The 15,714-nt window shown below is 40.6% G+C and overlaps 1 protein-coding gene across 1 annotated transcript in view; it reads right to left on the bottom strand.

Annotated features, from left to right (window-relative positions):
- The window catches only part of plppr2b (phospholipid phosphatase related 2b), a 75,693-nt gene that overhangs the window by 56,430 nt on the left and 3,549 nt on the right, over positions 1–15,714 (bottom strand). Inside the window, exons 2-4 of the mRNA XM_080880785.1 lie at positions 14,394–14,473; positions 13,480–13,595; positions 6,211–6,321 (exon numbers count right to left, since the gene is read on the bottom strand). Coding sequence (XP_080736911.1) covers positions 6,211–6,321 — 111 coding nt within the window. The 5' untranslated portion in view covers positions 13,480–13,595; positions 14,394–14,473. The remainder of the gene's footprint in view (positions 1–6,210; positions 6,322–13,479; positions 13,596–14,393; positions 14,474–15,714) is intronic.

Raw genomic sequence — 15,714 nt, 5'->3', positions numbered from 1 at the left:
GGCAAGTGTTGGTCTGATGTATTAGCAACACTGTTTATTATTAAAGCAAACTAGGCTAGGCTAGAGAACTTGTTTTTAAAACCTGAAACGATAAAAAGATGCTAGATTTGTGTCTGTCCTGAATAACATAACATATTAAGAAGCAAACTGATGCCGGGGCTGAATCCAACAAGATGGACAAAACAAAACAGAAGTTTGTTCTGTCTTTGTCAGGATCAGTACTGCCCCCAGAAATTATGGTGATATTTATGCTCTGTGTTTCTAAAAGGGATGAAACCATGTATTTGGAATGTGTTCAGTGTCTCTATTTTTCTGAATACTGAAAATATCAGAAGGAGCAAGTCTTTTTGAGACCAGAGATCTAAATTATGATTAGGCAAGCACTCCACTGTTTTAGCACTGCATTGTAACACTGTCAGAGATGGACAAAGGATCAAAACAGATGCAGCAGATTCAGAGATTTAAATTTTTCATTCTTGTCGCACTCAAACAACAACCGGCTCAGTGACATCACTTCAGACAAGTCATTTCACGCAGCTCCCTCTGAGACACAAAAAGGCTTTGCACAACTTTTTTACATATGCACGAACACTCCCCAATGCATGTAAACAAACCGAAGCGTAAAAACAGCAGTGCTTAACCAACCAAGAGCCTAAATATTAAAACTTTTGTCTTGCTTTGGATGCTAGAAGTGAAAACTGTTTCGCTAGAAAGGAAAAGCAAAGACATCTGTGAATGTTTTGAACTTTCAGTATCAAGAAAATTTGTGACTTGCAAGATATCCTCAGTATGTTTTAGGATTGAGGATGTAAATTATTACAGTTGCATATAAATGCACCTATTTATTAAAACTTCAGAGTTTTAATAAATAGCCTCACTGACCTCTTTAAATTTGACTTTGGATTTGGCAAGATTGTTGTTGCCTAATGGGCGGTGGTTTAATGAGAATGGTCCAAAAAAGAGAAATCAGTTCTCTGGGCACAGATGCTTTGATTATGCCAGAGGAGAATTAGCAGACTCCTTTGAGTTGACAAGAACGCAACGGTAACTTGTTACAAACTCGGCGTCCAGAAGAGAATCAACACAGAATGTCAAACCTCGAAGAAGATGGGCTACAGCAGTGCACCCCAGGGCAGCTGTTGCTACAATGTAGCTTGCCATCACCAGTGTGTGAATGTGTGTGTGAATGGGTGAATGACTGAATGTAGTGTAAAGCACTTCAGGGTCCTTAGGGACTAAGTAAAGCGCTACACAAATACAGGCCATTTTCCATTTACAGCAGCGGAAGACCACACCGCATGTCACTCCTATGAGCTAAGAACAGAAAGCTGATGCTACAATTCACATGAGGTCACCAAAATTGGAAAATAGAAGGCTGGAAAAATGTTGCCCTGTCCAGACCAAATTTCTGATGGAACAATTAAATCGTTGGGTCAGAATTTGATGTAAACCACATTAAAACATGTCTTGTATCAGTGGTTCAGGATGGTGATGGTGTAATTGTGCGGGAGAATTCTTTTCTTGCCACACCAACTGAGCATTGTTTAAACCAGGGGTGCCCAATCCCGGTCCTCGAGAGCTACCGTCCTGCAGCTTTTAGATGCATCCCTACTCCAACACAGCTGAATCAAATGGTTTGATTACCTCTTCAGCATGCCATCGTGTTTGGCAAAGGCCTGATAACAAGCCATTCATTTGATTCAGCTGTGTTGGAGTAGGGAAATTTGAAAGCAATAGAGTTTCAATTGGCTATTAGCAAGATGTATATAAATAGATGGCCTTTGAATGTATTACTGACCTTCCAAAAGTTGATTCTGTTCATCTGGACGTAGCGTTTTGTGGGAGAAACGTTTCGTCACTCATCCAAGTGACTTCTTCAGTCTCAACTGACTGCAGGTTTCCCCAATCTTATAAACAGTACATTGCATAATGACTGAAATCAGCCAAGTGAAGGAACAATGGGCTGGGAGGTCAGTTCCTTAATCCTAATTATGCAAATCTCATGACCATTGATCAACAACCACTGATCAAAGCCCACTGATCAATGGCCACGAGTATTACTGTATTATGAATATTACTGACTATTAAAAAATTACTAAGCAAACACGTACTGGTGTATGTACAGAAAAGCTCAGCTATGAGAGCTGCAAGCTGACATGAACTAACACCTCAGAGTATCATCAGACAGCATAAGCTGCAGACCTGAAATATTATGTGGTCTGATGCTGAGCAGTCTGTTTATTTTACAGAAGTTGCTATGCCACAGGAGGACGCAGCCAACGAGGCGTGAGGAAGGAGCGAAGAGGAGGAAGCTTAGCGAGCCCGAGCTGGCCGAAAAGTAAAGCTGGAAAGCCCGCGCGCACGCTTCACAAGCTGTGTGCCATGAATTAATAACCACAGCACATTAACAGTTGACAGTAATAATTATCATATTTTACTATTGTTGCAGCTGATACAACACTACTATTTGACGGCTGCAGTGAGAACAGTCAATTTATAGTCACTCCTACTTCGATACTATGTAACTCGACTTCAGTACAGATTTTCACAGTAGGCCCGCCTGGCCTAGATCACACCAAAGAACAGCCCTCCTCCCACCCACCAGTGTCTAAAGCAAGTCAGGAGCCAGTCGTATCAAAATGACTTTTTAAAGAGGATCCTTTGAAGCCGTGCCTCTGTTAGGCCCCAGACCAGCCTCTTGTGTGGCTTCACAGCTGCAGAAGCAGCATGAAGCAAAAACAAAAGAGAGCAGCAAGGACGGAGAGATAGAGCGGCGAAGGAGGACGACTAATCTGCTGTCCATTATGTTGTTTTCATCACATGCAGTTTAAAGGAAAATGGTGTAAACGCTTTCTTGTTTTAACAGGAAAGTGATAGGGCCAGTTCTCACATTTTAATCAAGCAGAGGGAGAGAGAGAGGCAAAAAACAATCACTAAAGGGGGGGCGACACAAGCACGATCACAGGGGAAGAGAAATACAGACAAGCGCGGTGAGATGTGGTAGACAGGCCTTTATAAAAAAAAAAAGGAGTGACGAACTGACAGAGACTGACTGAGTAAGAGGAAAAGGGCCATCGCCATAAATAAAATTATAAGTAAGGAATAAAAGAGATAGAGCGGCAGACAGTGATAGATAGACAGTTAGATTGTGCGGGAAATGAGAGAGGGAATCGGCAACACGATCACAAGAGCGGAAGGGAAATAAGACTGGGCGTTTGGATTGAAAAGAAATGGGTAATGAGATGCTAATGTAACAACAAAGGAGAGTGTGCCCTCCGGGGGGAGCTATGCTACAGCAAGCTGCTTTAGTCTGAATGCAGCAGAGGGGGGAATTTAATTTTAAAACGCTCTTTATTAAACTACTGTAATGCACGCAGATTCATTCAGGTGCACATACAGTCATTAAAGTCAGACCAAATCTCCATCTCCAAATCCATCTCTAAGCTGAAAAAAAGAGGGGTCCTCAGAAATGGGGTAATAAGGTGGCAAAAATGGGAAGAAGCGCTCACACCCTGGTACGTAATGCCATCCTGTCTCCATTCTGATATGAGGTAAGGTTGGGGACAAGGTCTACCGAGGACAAAATCTATCCTGAGGAGGAGCAAATGAACAAAACCAAGAGGAGCGACACAAAGAAATACCAAGAAACGATGGACACTCACGGGAAAACACGGACAGAGTGTTGGTGAAAAATGAGGAGAATAGAGACTTTGTGATAGCAGACTGGCTTTTGAGTGGGAGGAGGAGACGAAGCTTTACAATCAAAGGGGAATAATGGAGAAATCTATGGTACAAACAACGTACGGTAATTACTCAAGGGACCGAGTGCTGAATAGGAGTGATGCAGAGAGGTAAAGAATGACTGGGCAGTACTCAGGAGACCATCAAAGAGAATATAGAAGGAGGTGAAGAGCACCTGTGACAGATTCAAGCCTAGAGATATTACAAACGCACTATGAACAATTTTTTTTAAAAGGTGGAAAATCATTATAACATGTCCTCAAGAGGATCCCGAGAATGAGCGAATGCTAAATCGCAATGAATGAAAAATAAAAGCAAGCTTAAGGCCGCGTGTAAACCTGGAGGGATCGTGAGATATTTGAGCTATAAAGAGATGGAGAGGTAACTGAGGTGTGTGCGTGGAAACAGTGCAGGCTCCGTGTGTTGGCTGAGGCACAAAGAGCAGATAAAAAAAAAGTTATAGTCACATCTCAAGAGGTTGTTGTGTTTTTGAACATATAGAGAGATGAAACACAAGGCTGAGGAAAATCCCTTTGGAGTTTCAGGTGAAGAGGTTGGGTCGTGTAGAAAAGAAAGAGTCAGCTTAATTTTTTTTAAAACTGCAAATCCACAGCACTGAAATAGACTGGCGACCTGTCTAAGGTATACCCCACCTCTCAACCGATGGCAGCTGGCTAACTGGAAGAAAAAGGATGGATGGATACCACAAAGAGACCAGCTTTTCACAATATCAGTGATAGTCAGTTTAAGTTTGTCTCAGTTGGTAAATCAGAAAAATGGCCATATACATCATCAGCTCTTTGCTTGACTGAACAGCCAAGCAGTCTCCAAAAAAAATACAAATAAAAATACGTTCCCATATAACTAGATTGCTTTCTCAGTGATGTTTCAAGAGAAACCAATTTTCTCTCCGGCAAAACACCTTATAATTTAAAAGATCAATAAAGACTGCATGAGGGGGCGGATAAGCAGAATGGTGGCAACATAATCCGTGAGACTAGGGTTCATTTAAAGGCACTGTCATTATTTCACCTACTTTAGTGTCTGTTTTAATTTGCTGTTTACTTTCATTTTCACTCGCCCTTTGATTACGTTTAGGCACAAAAAGCTGTAAGTAAGTACCCATCAGTTGGATCAGACATTAAACAGCTTTTGCTTTTGCTCCAGGCGCTACCCCTTGCCAAATCCAAATTGAGTATTTCCAGTAGTGAGAGCACATCTGACACAGCGAAGCGCCTACTGTGTGATGCATATGAGAGAGGGAACCTGTGGACAATGTCTGGGCCTGATTTTCCCAACACTGTCCCGATTTCGTGTTAGCTTCCTGAAAAGGGGAGACACTATGAAAGCAAGAACACAAAGATCAAAGATATGTTGGTGACACACACGCACACAAAAAAATGCTTTCCTCAATTTAAAAATGTACATTACTTGTTTAGGAATATCATTTTAGGGTACAGGGCCCTACTGGAGGCACTATTGTCAATTGCAAAACCTCTATTTCTAGTCAGCTCTCTATGGCACTACTTGACTAAACAGCTTTCATCAACATTAAACATTAACATTTGATCTCATGTAAGAGTAAGAAATTATATTTCTAGGCTGAATTTAAATGCAAAGACCCTTATTTTAATGCTAAAAAGTGCTAATTTTGCATATTTTGCTATTTCTGCTGTAACTCTGAGGATCCTCAGGCTTGGAGCATGTTAACAGTAGCACAGGCTAATTGGGTTTCCGTTCTTAATCAGGCCAATTAATTAGGAAATGCAGCTTGATCCATGAGAGCTTCACCGGGTCATTTAGGGATTACAGGGAAAGAAGAAGAGTTGTGGGAAGAGCAGGAACATATGAGGGAAAAGGTCTTTGTGACAGATCCCTTCACCCTTGTGCTGAATGTTATCACTAAACGGACTCATGGACGAGGGGGTAATTACCCATTTGTGACAGTTAATCAAAATCAATCACTTCCTTCGAGAGTCACTGAATTGAAAAGTGGTTCAGCCAATTCATGCATTTTTTCCCCAAGGGACACATTTTGCTCTTCATCCACCATGAGAAACACAGGAAGAGATTGCAGAAAGCGATGCAGGAGTGAGGGAATAGAAAGTGAAGAGAACATCCACCAGCAGACGGCTGTAAAATGTGCTTTTATGTCTCCATCCGTTTGCTCTGTGTGACTCCAACTTACAGAGGTTTCTAAAATTTCCAACAAGACCTAAATACACAGCTGAATTTAAAGCATTTTTTTTTTTATTTCTGCTGTGCTTGCTACACAGCACATCATTTTGTTCCACAGCACAAAACACATTAAACCTTTAGATTGCAGTAGATTTCTTTCAGTTATAGCTTCCAAATGATGTTCGGGCCAAATCAAGCTGAAATGTCCTGTTGTGAGTTAAGCCTGATGAGCACAGCAGGGACCAAAGCGCTGAAATGTTGAAGAAAATGTGCCTTAACAGTCACACTCACCTCCACAAGGAGGAAGCAGGGCACGATGTAGGTGCTGGTTTTCTGAAAGCCTCTGTCTGCAGGAAGGTTCCTCATTGTCCTCTCCTGTGCTGACAGGCGACTGTCCATCATCTGTTGGGGAAAAGAAAAAGTCTCTGTAAAGCTTCAGTCTACTGGATTTATAGTGTTGAACTAATCCTTATACTGAGCCTTTGTGTCTACTCGCTTCACCCACTGTCTGAAAGAAGCTGCTTTAGCTCCTCACCTCACTGCTTTCCACTGACTGGCTGCCCCCTGCAAACAAATAGGTTTGAACAGCAGGTAGATGAGGGTCCAGTGCTTTATAGCCAGGACTGTGGCTCTGACCACTGTGGCAATATTGCCTCTCACTGTCATCATACAGAACCAAGAGTAGAGAAAATGATCTGAAACTGAGTGTTTAGAGCAGTTTGAAGCCTGAATGTTTGGCTTACACTGACTATTTGTATACACACTGACCTCACGTTGTCTCACGTGTATTGAGGAGATTTTGGACAGAATCAGAGTCAATATTAAGCTTTGGCAGAGGTTAATAATTGATTTGAAATGTTGTATTTGCAAAAAAGAAACCCATCAAAGAGACTGACACTTCAGTTTGGTCACTTTCTTCAACTTTGTACCTAATATGAGTCACTAAATAGTTCTGGGCGATAAAAAGTGGTAGTTAATATAGTGCCAATCATAGAGTGGACTGTGTGTGAGTGGAAAAGCCTGTATAGCGGATTCTTGTGCAGTTTTTTGTGTATCACTACATCCTGTGATGTTTTCAAATATATTTGTTTTAAAATATGCTAGAGAAAACCTCTGCAAGGCCTTACTCATAGAGAAAGAGGTCAGCATGCTAGAAAAATCGTTTTTATGCTGTTTTTGTTCGGAGAATGCTGAACAATCAGACTGCAATAAACTTTACAATGAAGCAATGTTCAAACACAGCAAAATACATTTAAAAAGCACTGCATGCTGCTGAAGTTCAGTTCAGATCTAGTGTTGTGCAAACCTTTTGAGCTACCTCTCATTTCTCCTTACTTTGCCTCTAATAACAATAGTTCTCGTGCATTTTATAACTTTGCCACTGACCCTTTTTTGCTAAGCTACATACACTCACCTATGAATCATTCAAGCTTAAAAAAGGCACCTAACTCAGAGGGTGAACCTGTGTTGTGTCTACAGACAACTTTGCAAAGAAACAAATGTGCATTTTACTGTTTGACACTTTAATTTGTTTCTTTAATTGAGTCTATAAAAATACCTGGGATAACACAGCCATAAACAGTATTTTTGCACCAACAAGGTGATTTTGAAATAGCTATTAGCTGAAAACCTGGCATATCTTGAGAAAAGGTCTTAGTGGTGAGCTGGCTGTCAAGAAGCCATTCTTAAGAAAGTGAAACAAGGAGAATGGATGAGGGATGCCAAATAAACACAAACTGGATTGAAAATCAGTGGCATCCTATGAAGTGATGGATCCAAATTTTTGTTTTAAATCACTGTTGTATGGAGGAGGTTAGGAGAACGATACAGCAGTGACTGTCTATAGCCATCTGCAAAACATGGTGGAGACTGTTAAGGTTTGGGGCTGCATTTAAGCCAGTGGTGTTTGTCTTTAAGTACTCCTAATTTAAGTACTGTCAGATTGTGATCTACCATGAAATACCATCTGAAAAGTGCCCGATTGACATCATCTTTCATCACATCAATGATAGCGAACACATACTGGATAGAAAACCAAACACTGGACCACTATCAGTCATAGACTGGCCTCCCCAGAGCCCGGACCTCAACATTATTGAATCAGTGTGGGATCGCCTTGACAGAGAGCAGAACAAAAGGCAGCCAGCATCCAAAGAAGAGCTTTGAATCTCCTTAAAGAAGCCTCAAGAACTTTCTTCTTATTTCTTTAAATAGTCTCAGGGAAAGCTTGTTTAAGACAGTTCAGGCTGTTTTCATATTAAATATTGACTTTCAAGCTCATTAGAATTGTAGAAACTCTGTTTTGTACCATTTACTGTATTTCATTTATATTTCTACATTTGAATAAATGCACCATTTTCCATTTTCCTGGCAAAATATAAAGAAATGACAAGCGACACAAGACTTTTATACAGTGGTGTATTTGCATGATCAATTTATGCTGCTTTATAGTTCTATGAGATAGGATGTTTAGTTGTTTTTAAATTTCTTTCATTTACTAGTATGATGATTAAACTGTTATCTCACAGCGAGAAAGGTCAAATCCAGTCTGGAGCTTTTCTGTGTGGGGTTTCTGTGTTCGCCCCATGTCTCTGTGGGTTATCTCTGGCTACTGCCACAGTCTAAAGACATGCATGTGGTTAGGTTAACAGGTGTTTCTAACTTGGCCATGGATGTAAATGTGAGTGGGAATGGTTATCTGTCTCTATGTGTTAGCCTTGTGATAGACTGGTGATCCTGTGTCTCACCCTGGGATAGGCTCCCAGGTTGTTGCCCCCATGCAACCCTGAATTGGATAAACAGATAAAAATGGATAGGTGGACACTTACTTGCCTAAAAGTGAGTATTTATTTTGTAGAATATATAACTAAGAAATTAATATATAAAATTGTTGATTAACTCTGTGGTATATAAAGTAGATTGAACCTACCTTTACAAAGTCAATATCAAAGTGTTTTTTACACACATCTTCTTCTGCAGCAGTCTGAGTCTTCACTGCTTACAGTCAAGGCTGAAAATGCCTCTGCACCATGCATGAATTGAGACCCTGGGTGCAGAAGGATATTTGGACTGTGATAAGAGTATGACGTTTTCTTGAAGACATACAAGAAAGTGTATTCTAATTTATCTTATTTAATTATGATATTTATTTGAGAAAATATACATCACATGCAAATATATAAGCTGCCCTGTCTCGTAAAGATAATAAATCATTAATCAACTCCAGAAATCACTTTGTTGTCGATCCCAGCCCCGCCTCTTCTAAAATTTTCATGCAGTTTTGAATAATCTTGATTACAAACTGGCAAACAACCACCAATCATCTCCTTGGCAGACTAGTAATTTTTCATTTGACCTAAAACACAACCCCCCCTGACATTTCCCATGGTGAGTTTTTAGGGGGGATTTTTTCAAAGTATATTCTTCTTCATTTAATAATGAAAAAAATGGACCTGAGAACTCCTAAATATAATTGAGGAAAGGTTTTCTCACAACTCATCTTGTTAGAGCACCGCTTCTCCTAGCATAAGAGAAAGCTTCACTCGCTATCACTTCATCAGCTCGGTGATGTGTTTCTTTAAAGATATGGTAACGCTTTTCTGGGACTAAATCTTCACGGTGAACAATAGAGGCACCAAGTGTTGTACTACTTAAGATCATTAACTATAATGAGGACACTTTTTGCCTGATGCTCACAATGTGCCATCCATCCATTAATAAATTGGCCCCATTGAAACAGCTGATAACCCCTGTGCTTCATATTTTCATAGATAATCATGTCGGAGCACAAAGAGAGAAACCATTTATTATCTATCATCAGTACGAATACAAAAAGATTATTCCAAAGCAAACACACAACCACAGTTGTATACATCCACACCAGCTCACTCACCAAATTGTCGGGATGCCTGTAAAGACACTCTGCATGGCACATCAAAAATGCACACAGGTACACACACGCACACAAACCAGTATGGGTAGGCAATCAAAAGAATTGGAGGGGAAATGAGGTTGAAAGGAGGAGAAGTAGAGTGGAAACAGAGGAGCGATGATCAAAAACAAAAGCCTGACAGTAAGAGATAAGAGCGAGACAAAGTTCTGATGCAGACGTTCGGAAACTCTTCAGAAATCAAGCAGGTGGGGTGAAAGCCAGCAGACTCAGCAATGGGAAATTATAGTGACTGAGGGATAACAGGTACACGCTGAAGAAAAACAGATCCAGTCCCCAAACTGAGAAGAGGTGGTAAGGGGGGGGGGGGATGATGATAAAAGTCAGAGTAAGAAGAGTAGCTTATGAGTTGCTCAGGGGTTTGTGACATGCAAATGACTGCGCTCATGCTAAATAATGACAGCTACTACTCTTTTAAGTTTAGGAGAGCCTCAAAAGGCTTTCCAATATATCCTCTGATTAACACAGTAAATGCATTTTTCAAGAACTGTGAAATCCTGATATTATCAATCATAAAGCAAAAGGCTTCAGCAATCTTCAATATAATTTTACTCACTCGCAAACCAATTGGTTTTCCTCTCAGATATCGAGCTTAGCCCCCTCCCCGATCTCCCTGACAACAATTATCTTGCTGACTTTATGGCTTAGTGAGAGTCTCTGCTGCCTTGTCAGCCCTTTCCCCAATCAATGGTCATTATGGGTGAGAGGAGAAGGAAGGCACTTCACAAGTTTGGAGTGTGTCCATGCATTCGTTGTGCACTTGACCCCCTATCAGTCACATCCTAAAATGATAGAAGCCAGATTAAAAATAAAATAAGAGTAAAAACAAGGTAAATGATTCATTCCTGTTTACACAAACACTAAAAATACACCATCTTGTTATTCGTGACGGCGATTCAAAGTGGACATTTGCATGACGAACAGGAGCACGGCAGTTAAACGCTGTCATAGTATGCATAGTAGAGATACAATATATGCATTAATAAAGAAAGAATTAAAGATGTAATACTCTGACAACCCGGAATTCATTTAGATCTTCTCTCATCTTTAACAGCTTTTTTTCCCCTAGCAGATAATTTAAGCTCATACATATATGCTATCAAAGCTTTTTCTGACTTCTGAGGCAGCAACAAGATAAGATTTAAAGAACTTATTTTTTTTATATAATCATCTTATGCTGTGAAAGGAGTGAAAAAATTATATTTTTGTCACTTTAAACATGGAAGATTTCTAAATTAAAAATCCCAATTTGGGCAAAAATCACCCTCAGGTGACATTGTGCACAAACTTAAAGAATCAGTGGTTCCTCTGCAGTTATCAAACATCATGTCCCGCTATTTATAGACCTGAATGAGGCTTGTTAATGACCAAAAATTCTTATAATATTCAAGAATTTCCTTCAGACATGTACGCTTAATGAAGAAACGGACACAAGTATTCATGCTGTGGTTCATATAAATGTATTTGATTCTTTAATTTCAAGGCCACCTGTCTGCTTCATTAATTAAACACTATTCCACTGTAAGGTTCTGCTTCAGAGCATGAAAGACAAGATTGTTTAGGTTATGGCAGGAGATCAAAAGACTGTGTATTGTATATGCATACATTCCCACACAGGGGGCTGCATGCTGTAAATACTGTATTTGGGTCTTCTTTTATATTCCCATCTTCCAAAGCAGTGAGAAGCAATCAGGCATAAGACAGCTGTGTCTGATTGTCTTTTGTGTTGCTGTCCATGTTGCTCACAATGATTTTTTTCACCCTTAAGCCTTGCATTGGTAGCACAGCACAAAAAGAGTTAGTCACTATCTCACACATGCACAGGTGCATTCACACATTCACTGATATTCATGCAAATGTGTGCACGCATACAACTGACCAGTATTTCAATATTCATAGCATGTCAGTTTGGATGTCAGTCCAACAAGTGGTGTCACACAGCTGCGTGCGAGTCTGTGTGTGTGTGTGTGTGAGAGAGAGAGAGAGAGAGAGAGAGAGAGAAGGAGAGGAGAAGAGAGATAAGAGGAGAGAGAAGGAGAGAGAGGGGAGAGAGACATCCTACAGAGAATTCCTGCTGTGCTGCTCCTCAGGTTCAACAATGTGGGTCACACTGATGCACATCTGCACTCACACTTTTTCCTTTTCGCTCTCTCTTGCACACACACACACACACACTCACGCAAATTTAGGAACAAAATGTTTCCCAAAAGAGCCAGAAGAAAAAAACACAGCAGTAACTGGTTTGAAAAAGTCTCACCTTCTATGTCTTTTTGTTGGAAGCAGTGCTGCTGCAAAGTAACGGCTGCCACCTCACAGTTTCTGTCTCTAGGAGGTTGTGCTCCTGCAGCGGACTTCCATTCTGAGGTTTTGTTGTGGTCTCAGCTCCGCTTCTTTCTCTTTTCCCCTTCTCGTCTCTTTCAAAGCAAAAACGCCCCTCACTTCCGCCGCTCCGCCACTGAGAAGCCCTCGGCGGTGAGTGTGAATAGAGAGAGATAGAGAGCTTGCCCGCTGCCAGGCACTCTGCCTCCAGCCAGCCAAGTCTATATCTGTCTGCACTCTGCCGCTAGGTCACTAAGCTAAATATGATGATCTTCAACAGCACTTCAAGGCTAATTAGTCAAGTGAAGGGATCCACGGGCTTGGTGAGGGAGCCTGCTCAGTTGCCGGTGGATATGAGGAGAGGGAGAGAAAGAAAGCGAGAGAGAAAATGTGTGTGTGCATCTGTATGCGTGTGTGGAAGAGGAAGAGGAGGAGGAGGAGAAGCAAAGAGGAGAAGAAGAAAAAACAGAGTTGGAAGAGGGAACAAGAGAATGAGAAGGCAGGAGTGGAGACTGAGAGTAGAAAGCAGCCAGAATGTGTATGAGAGAGAGAGAGAGAGCAAGAGAGAGAGAGAGAGAGAGCATTAGATAAAGAGAGAAGGAGGGACTGTATGTGTGTCAAGCAACACAGTGGCTAAAATGGTAGATGCTGTGCACTTTAGTACCCTAGGAAACCACTTTGACACAGGAAGACATCATGTACTCTGTGAGAGCGAGTGTACCGTTGTGTGTTGTGTAATTATGGTAAAGTGGAAAGCCAAAGCAATGGAGAAAAAAAATAAACTAATGGTATGGTGCCATTTCGTATGTGTGCGTGTGTGTGTGCTTTTGTATCTAAATTCAACGGTGGGTTCAGGTGAGCTGCAGGGACTTGGCTTTGGACAGTCAGAAGTAGGTTAATGATGCATCGTCAAGCGGAAAAGTGGGATGCATCCCCCACACGCTTCAATGTAGGTCACGGGCCTTCAGGTGAAAGTTCACGGGCAGCTTTCTGGGCTATTGTATGTACGTAAGAGCACACTGCATAATTTTTAATAAATTCTGCCTCCCTCAGGGCTAAAACGAAACCTTGTGCATTTCTGTGGCCGCGCATGCATATACATGTTGATGTGCTGGTAACCTTTGGTAAATATTTAGACATGCTGCAGAGGCTGAACTGTTGGACCACTGTGAAATAACCAGGCAGCACTGTTGCACAGGTCTGTACTTCTTTGTCTCATATAGGCATCGCAATTACATTCATCAATGGGTGGATGTAGCCTGCACAGATTATATTGTGAGCTTATACTTTACTTCTTTATGCTGTAGTGTCTTGTCTTGGCTGGCTGTTCACACTGACAGAGGACGTGGCGTCCACTGAAGATGCATTCGGACTACTGGCACATCATACAGCTGCGGCTTCACATTGACTGCAAAGAAAAAAATGACAAAGACAAGAAAAAAATTTGTTGTTGCATTCACAGACACACAGGGTTCTGAAACAGAAGGAACTCCGATAATTCATATTTCAATCATACATACTAGCACAAACACACACATGCACATACAAAACCAAACAACAAAAAAAACACCTAAAATCATAACCTTTTCTAAATGCACTGTAACAAAATTTGTGTTCTAAGTTTCGTTTTGCTGTTGACAGAATTTGCTGATTTTGTTGTGGCTATGTGGGCTTCCTCTGGGGCTCCAACCCACTCTAACTTGGATAAGAAACAAAACAAAACAGTGATAGATATATTTAAGTGTTTTTAGTCCTTGTCAGGGACACACACACACACACACACACACACACACACACACACACACACACACACACACACACACACACACACACACACACACACACACGCACACAACAACAACAACAACAACAACAACAAAAACAAAAACATAATCTCAGAGAGATTGAGAGAGCTTTTGATCTGAAATTACCAATCCATTTTTCAAACCTCTTCCTTTTAAATTTCCACCCACTACTTCCAAAACCACACCCTTAGATGACAAGCTGAAACCAACCTTGTTTACGATATCTGCATCCCTCTTAAATATATAAAAGCGAGACAATAATAGCAAATTGCATCTTGAGACTATAGCATTATGATGAATGAAATCTAAAGAGAATAAAAGAATAAGTAAAGGTGTTTGGCATCCCTATTGCTAACACAGTTTTTTGAATACATCTCCGTCGTTAACAGGAAGCCACCCACCTTTCTAATGCACTCAAACGAATCATTCACAGCTGGAGAGGGACAACGGACCACATGTGGTAAAGTGTGTTTCTTTTTTTCTGAAAATCAGAGATAATATCACGTGGTGTCACAGATGTCATGGTTCCCATGGTAACTTAATACATTCATTGAATGGTATATCAAGGAAAGGAATGTGAATACGCAGAAACGTGTATGCTATTACAGCACAAACGCAATGTAGATTCAACAAGTGCCACTTAATAATGACCTTGCCTTAATGACACCACTTGTAAAACACACACAGGAAAAAAAAAACACTTTAGCAACTAGCCTAAATCACTGCTCTCGGAAGCAACAAAAAAGTGTTGGGCATGAAAAAAATAAATAAAAGAAAATCATATCAATAACTGCACAGCTAATAAATCTGAATAAAAAAAATAAGGATAAGTGGATTTTTTTTGCACAGATACAAATTTCCTGTCACCACAGCACCTGCTTCCTGCGAGGACATCATAAGAACTGCAGTATTTTTTTGTGACTACATTAATATCTGTCTTTTATAATCTCCCAAAGGAGAGCTACTTTCATCCATCCCATCACTTTAGCCCAAACACTGCAGGTGTACATTTTTCTGTAATATCTCTTCTATGACAGCTGATGCTTTTAGATATGCCCGTCTGGTCTGATACCACGATGTATGTCTGACAAAATAACTTAGATTGCATCACGCTTTCTAAGAACAGAAAAAGCACGAAAAGTTGACAAAGTCAAGGGCAAAACAAGCAAGGTAAGACACTGCAGAGCTCTTTAAATAGACCAAGCACACAGAGGTGGGCGTGTGTAGCCTGCAAACACTGAGACACACAAGTGCAGTGGACATGCACACAAACAGAAACACATGCAGTACACTTATCATCTTTACAGTCATTTTGAACACACTCCTTATAGCCCCATCTATAGGAACTACAGCTTTGTGTTTACAATAGACTTCACAAATCTTTATTAAGTTTGCAGCTAATGTTTTATTAGAGAGTGGCAGAATCTAAATCTTCACAGGTCATAGGTTTGCACTAGAAAGGACTTTTCAGGCATGTAAGTAAGAAGTAATGTAAAAACAGTCATGTGATGCTGATAGCCTAATCAGCATTTACATCACAAGTGGATCACATGACTGTTTGAATACAGGTGATGGTGAATAAAGGTGAAGCTTAACATTACTTAAATGCTTGACAACACACACATAAACACACACACAATTGTTTGCAAGCACCAGATGAAGTCCAAAGATTTACTCCTTCACTGTCACATCTTATGTCAGCACTGTTTTCAGCCCCAGGTT

The sequence above is a fragment of the Rhamphochromis sp. 'chilingali' genome, assembly GCF_963969265.1.
Source record: "Rhamphochromis sp. 'chilingali' genome assembly, chromosome: 4".
Taxonomy (NCBI): domain Eukaryota; kingdom Metazoa; phylum Chordata; class Actinopteri; order Cichliformes; family Cichlidae; genus Rhamphochromis; species Rhamphochromis sp. 'chilingali'.
Note: the sequence above shows the minus strand (reverse complement) of the source record. Positions and strands in the feature narration are given on the sequence as shown.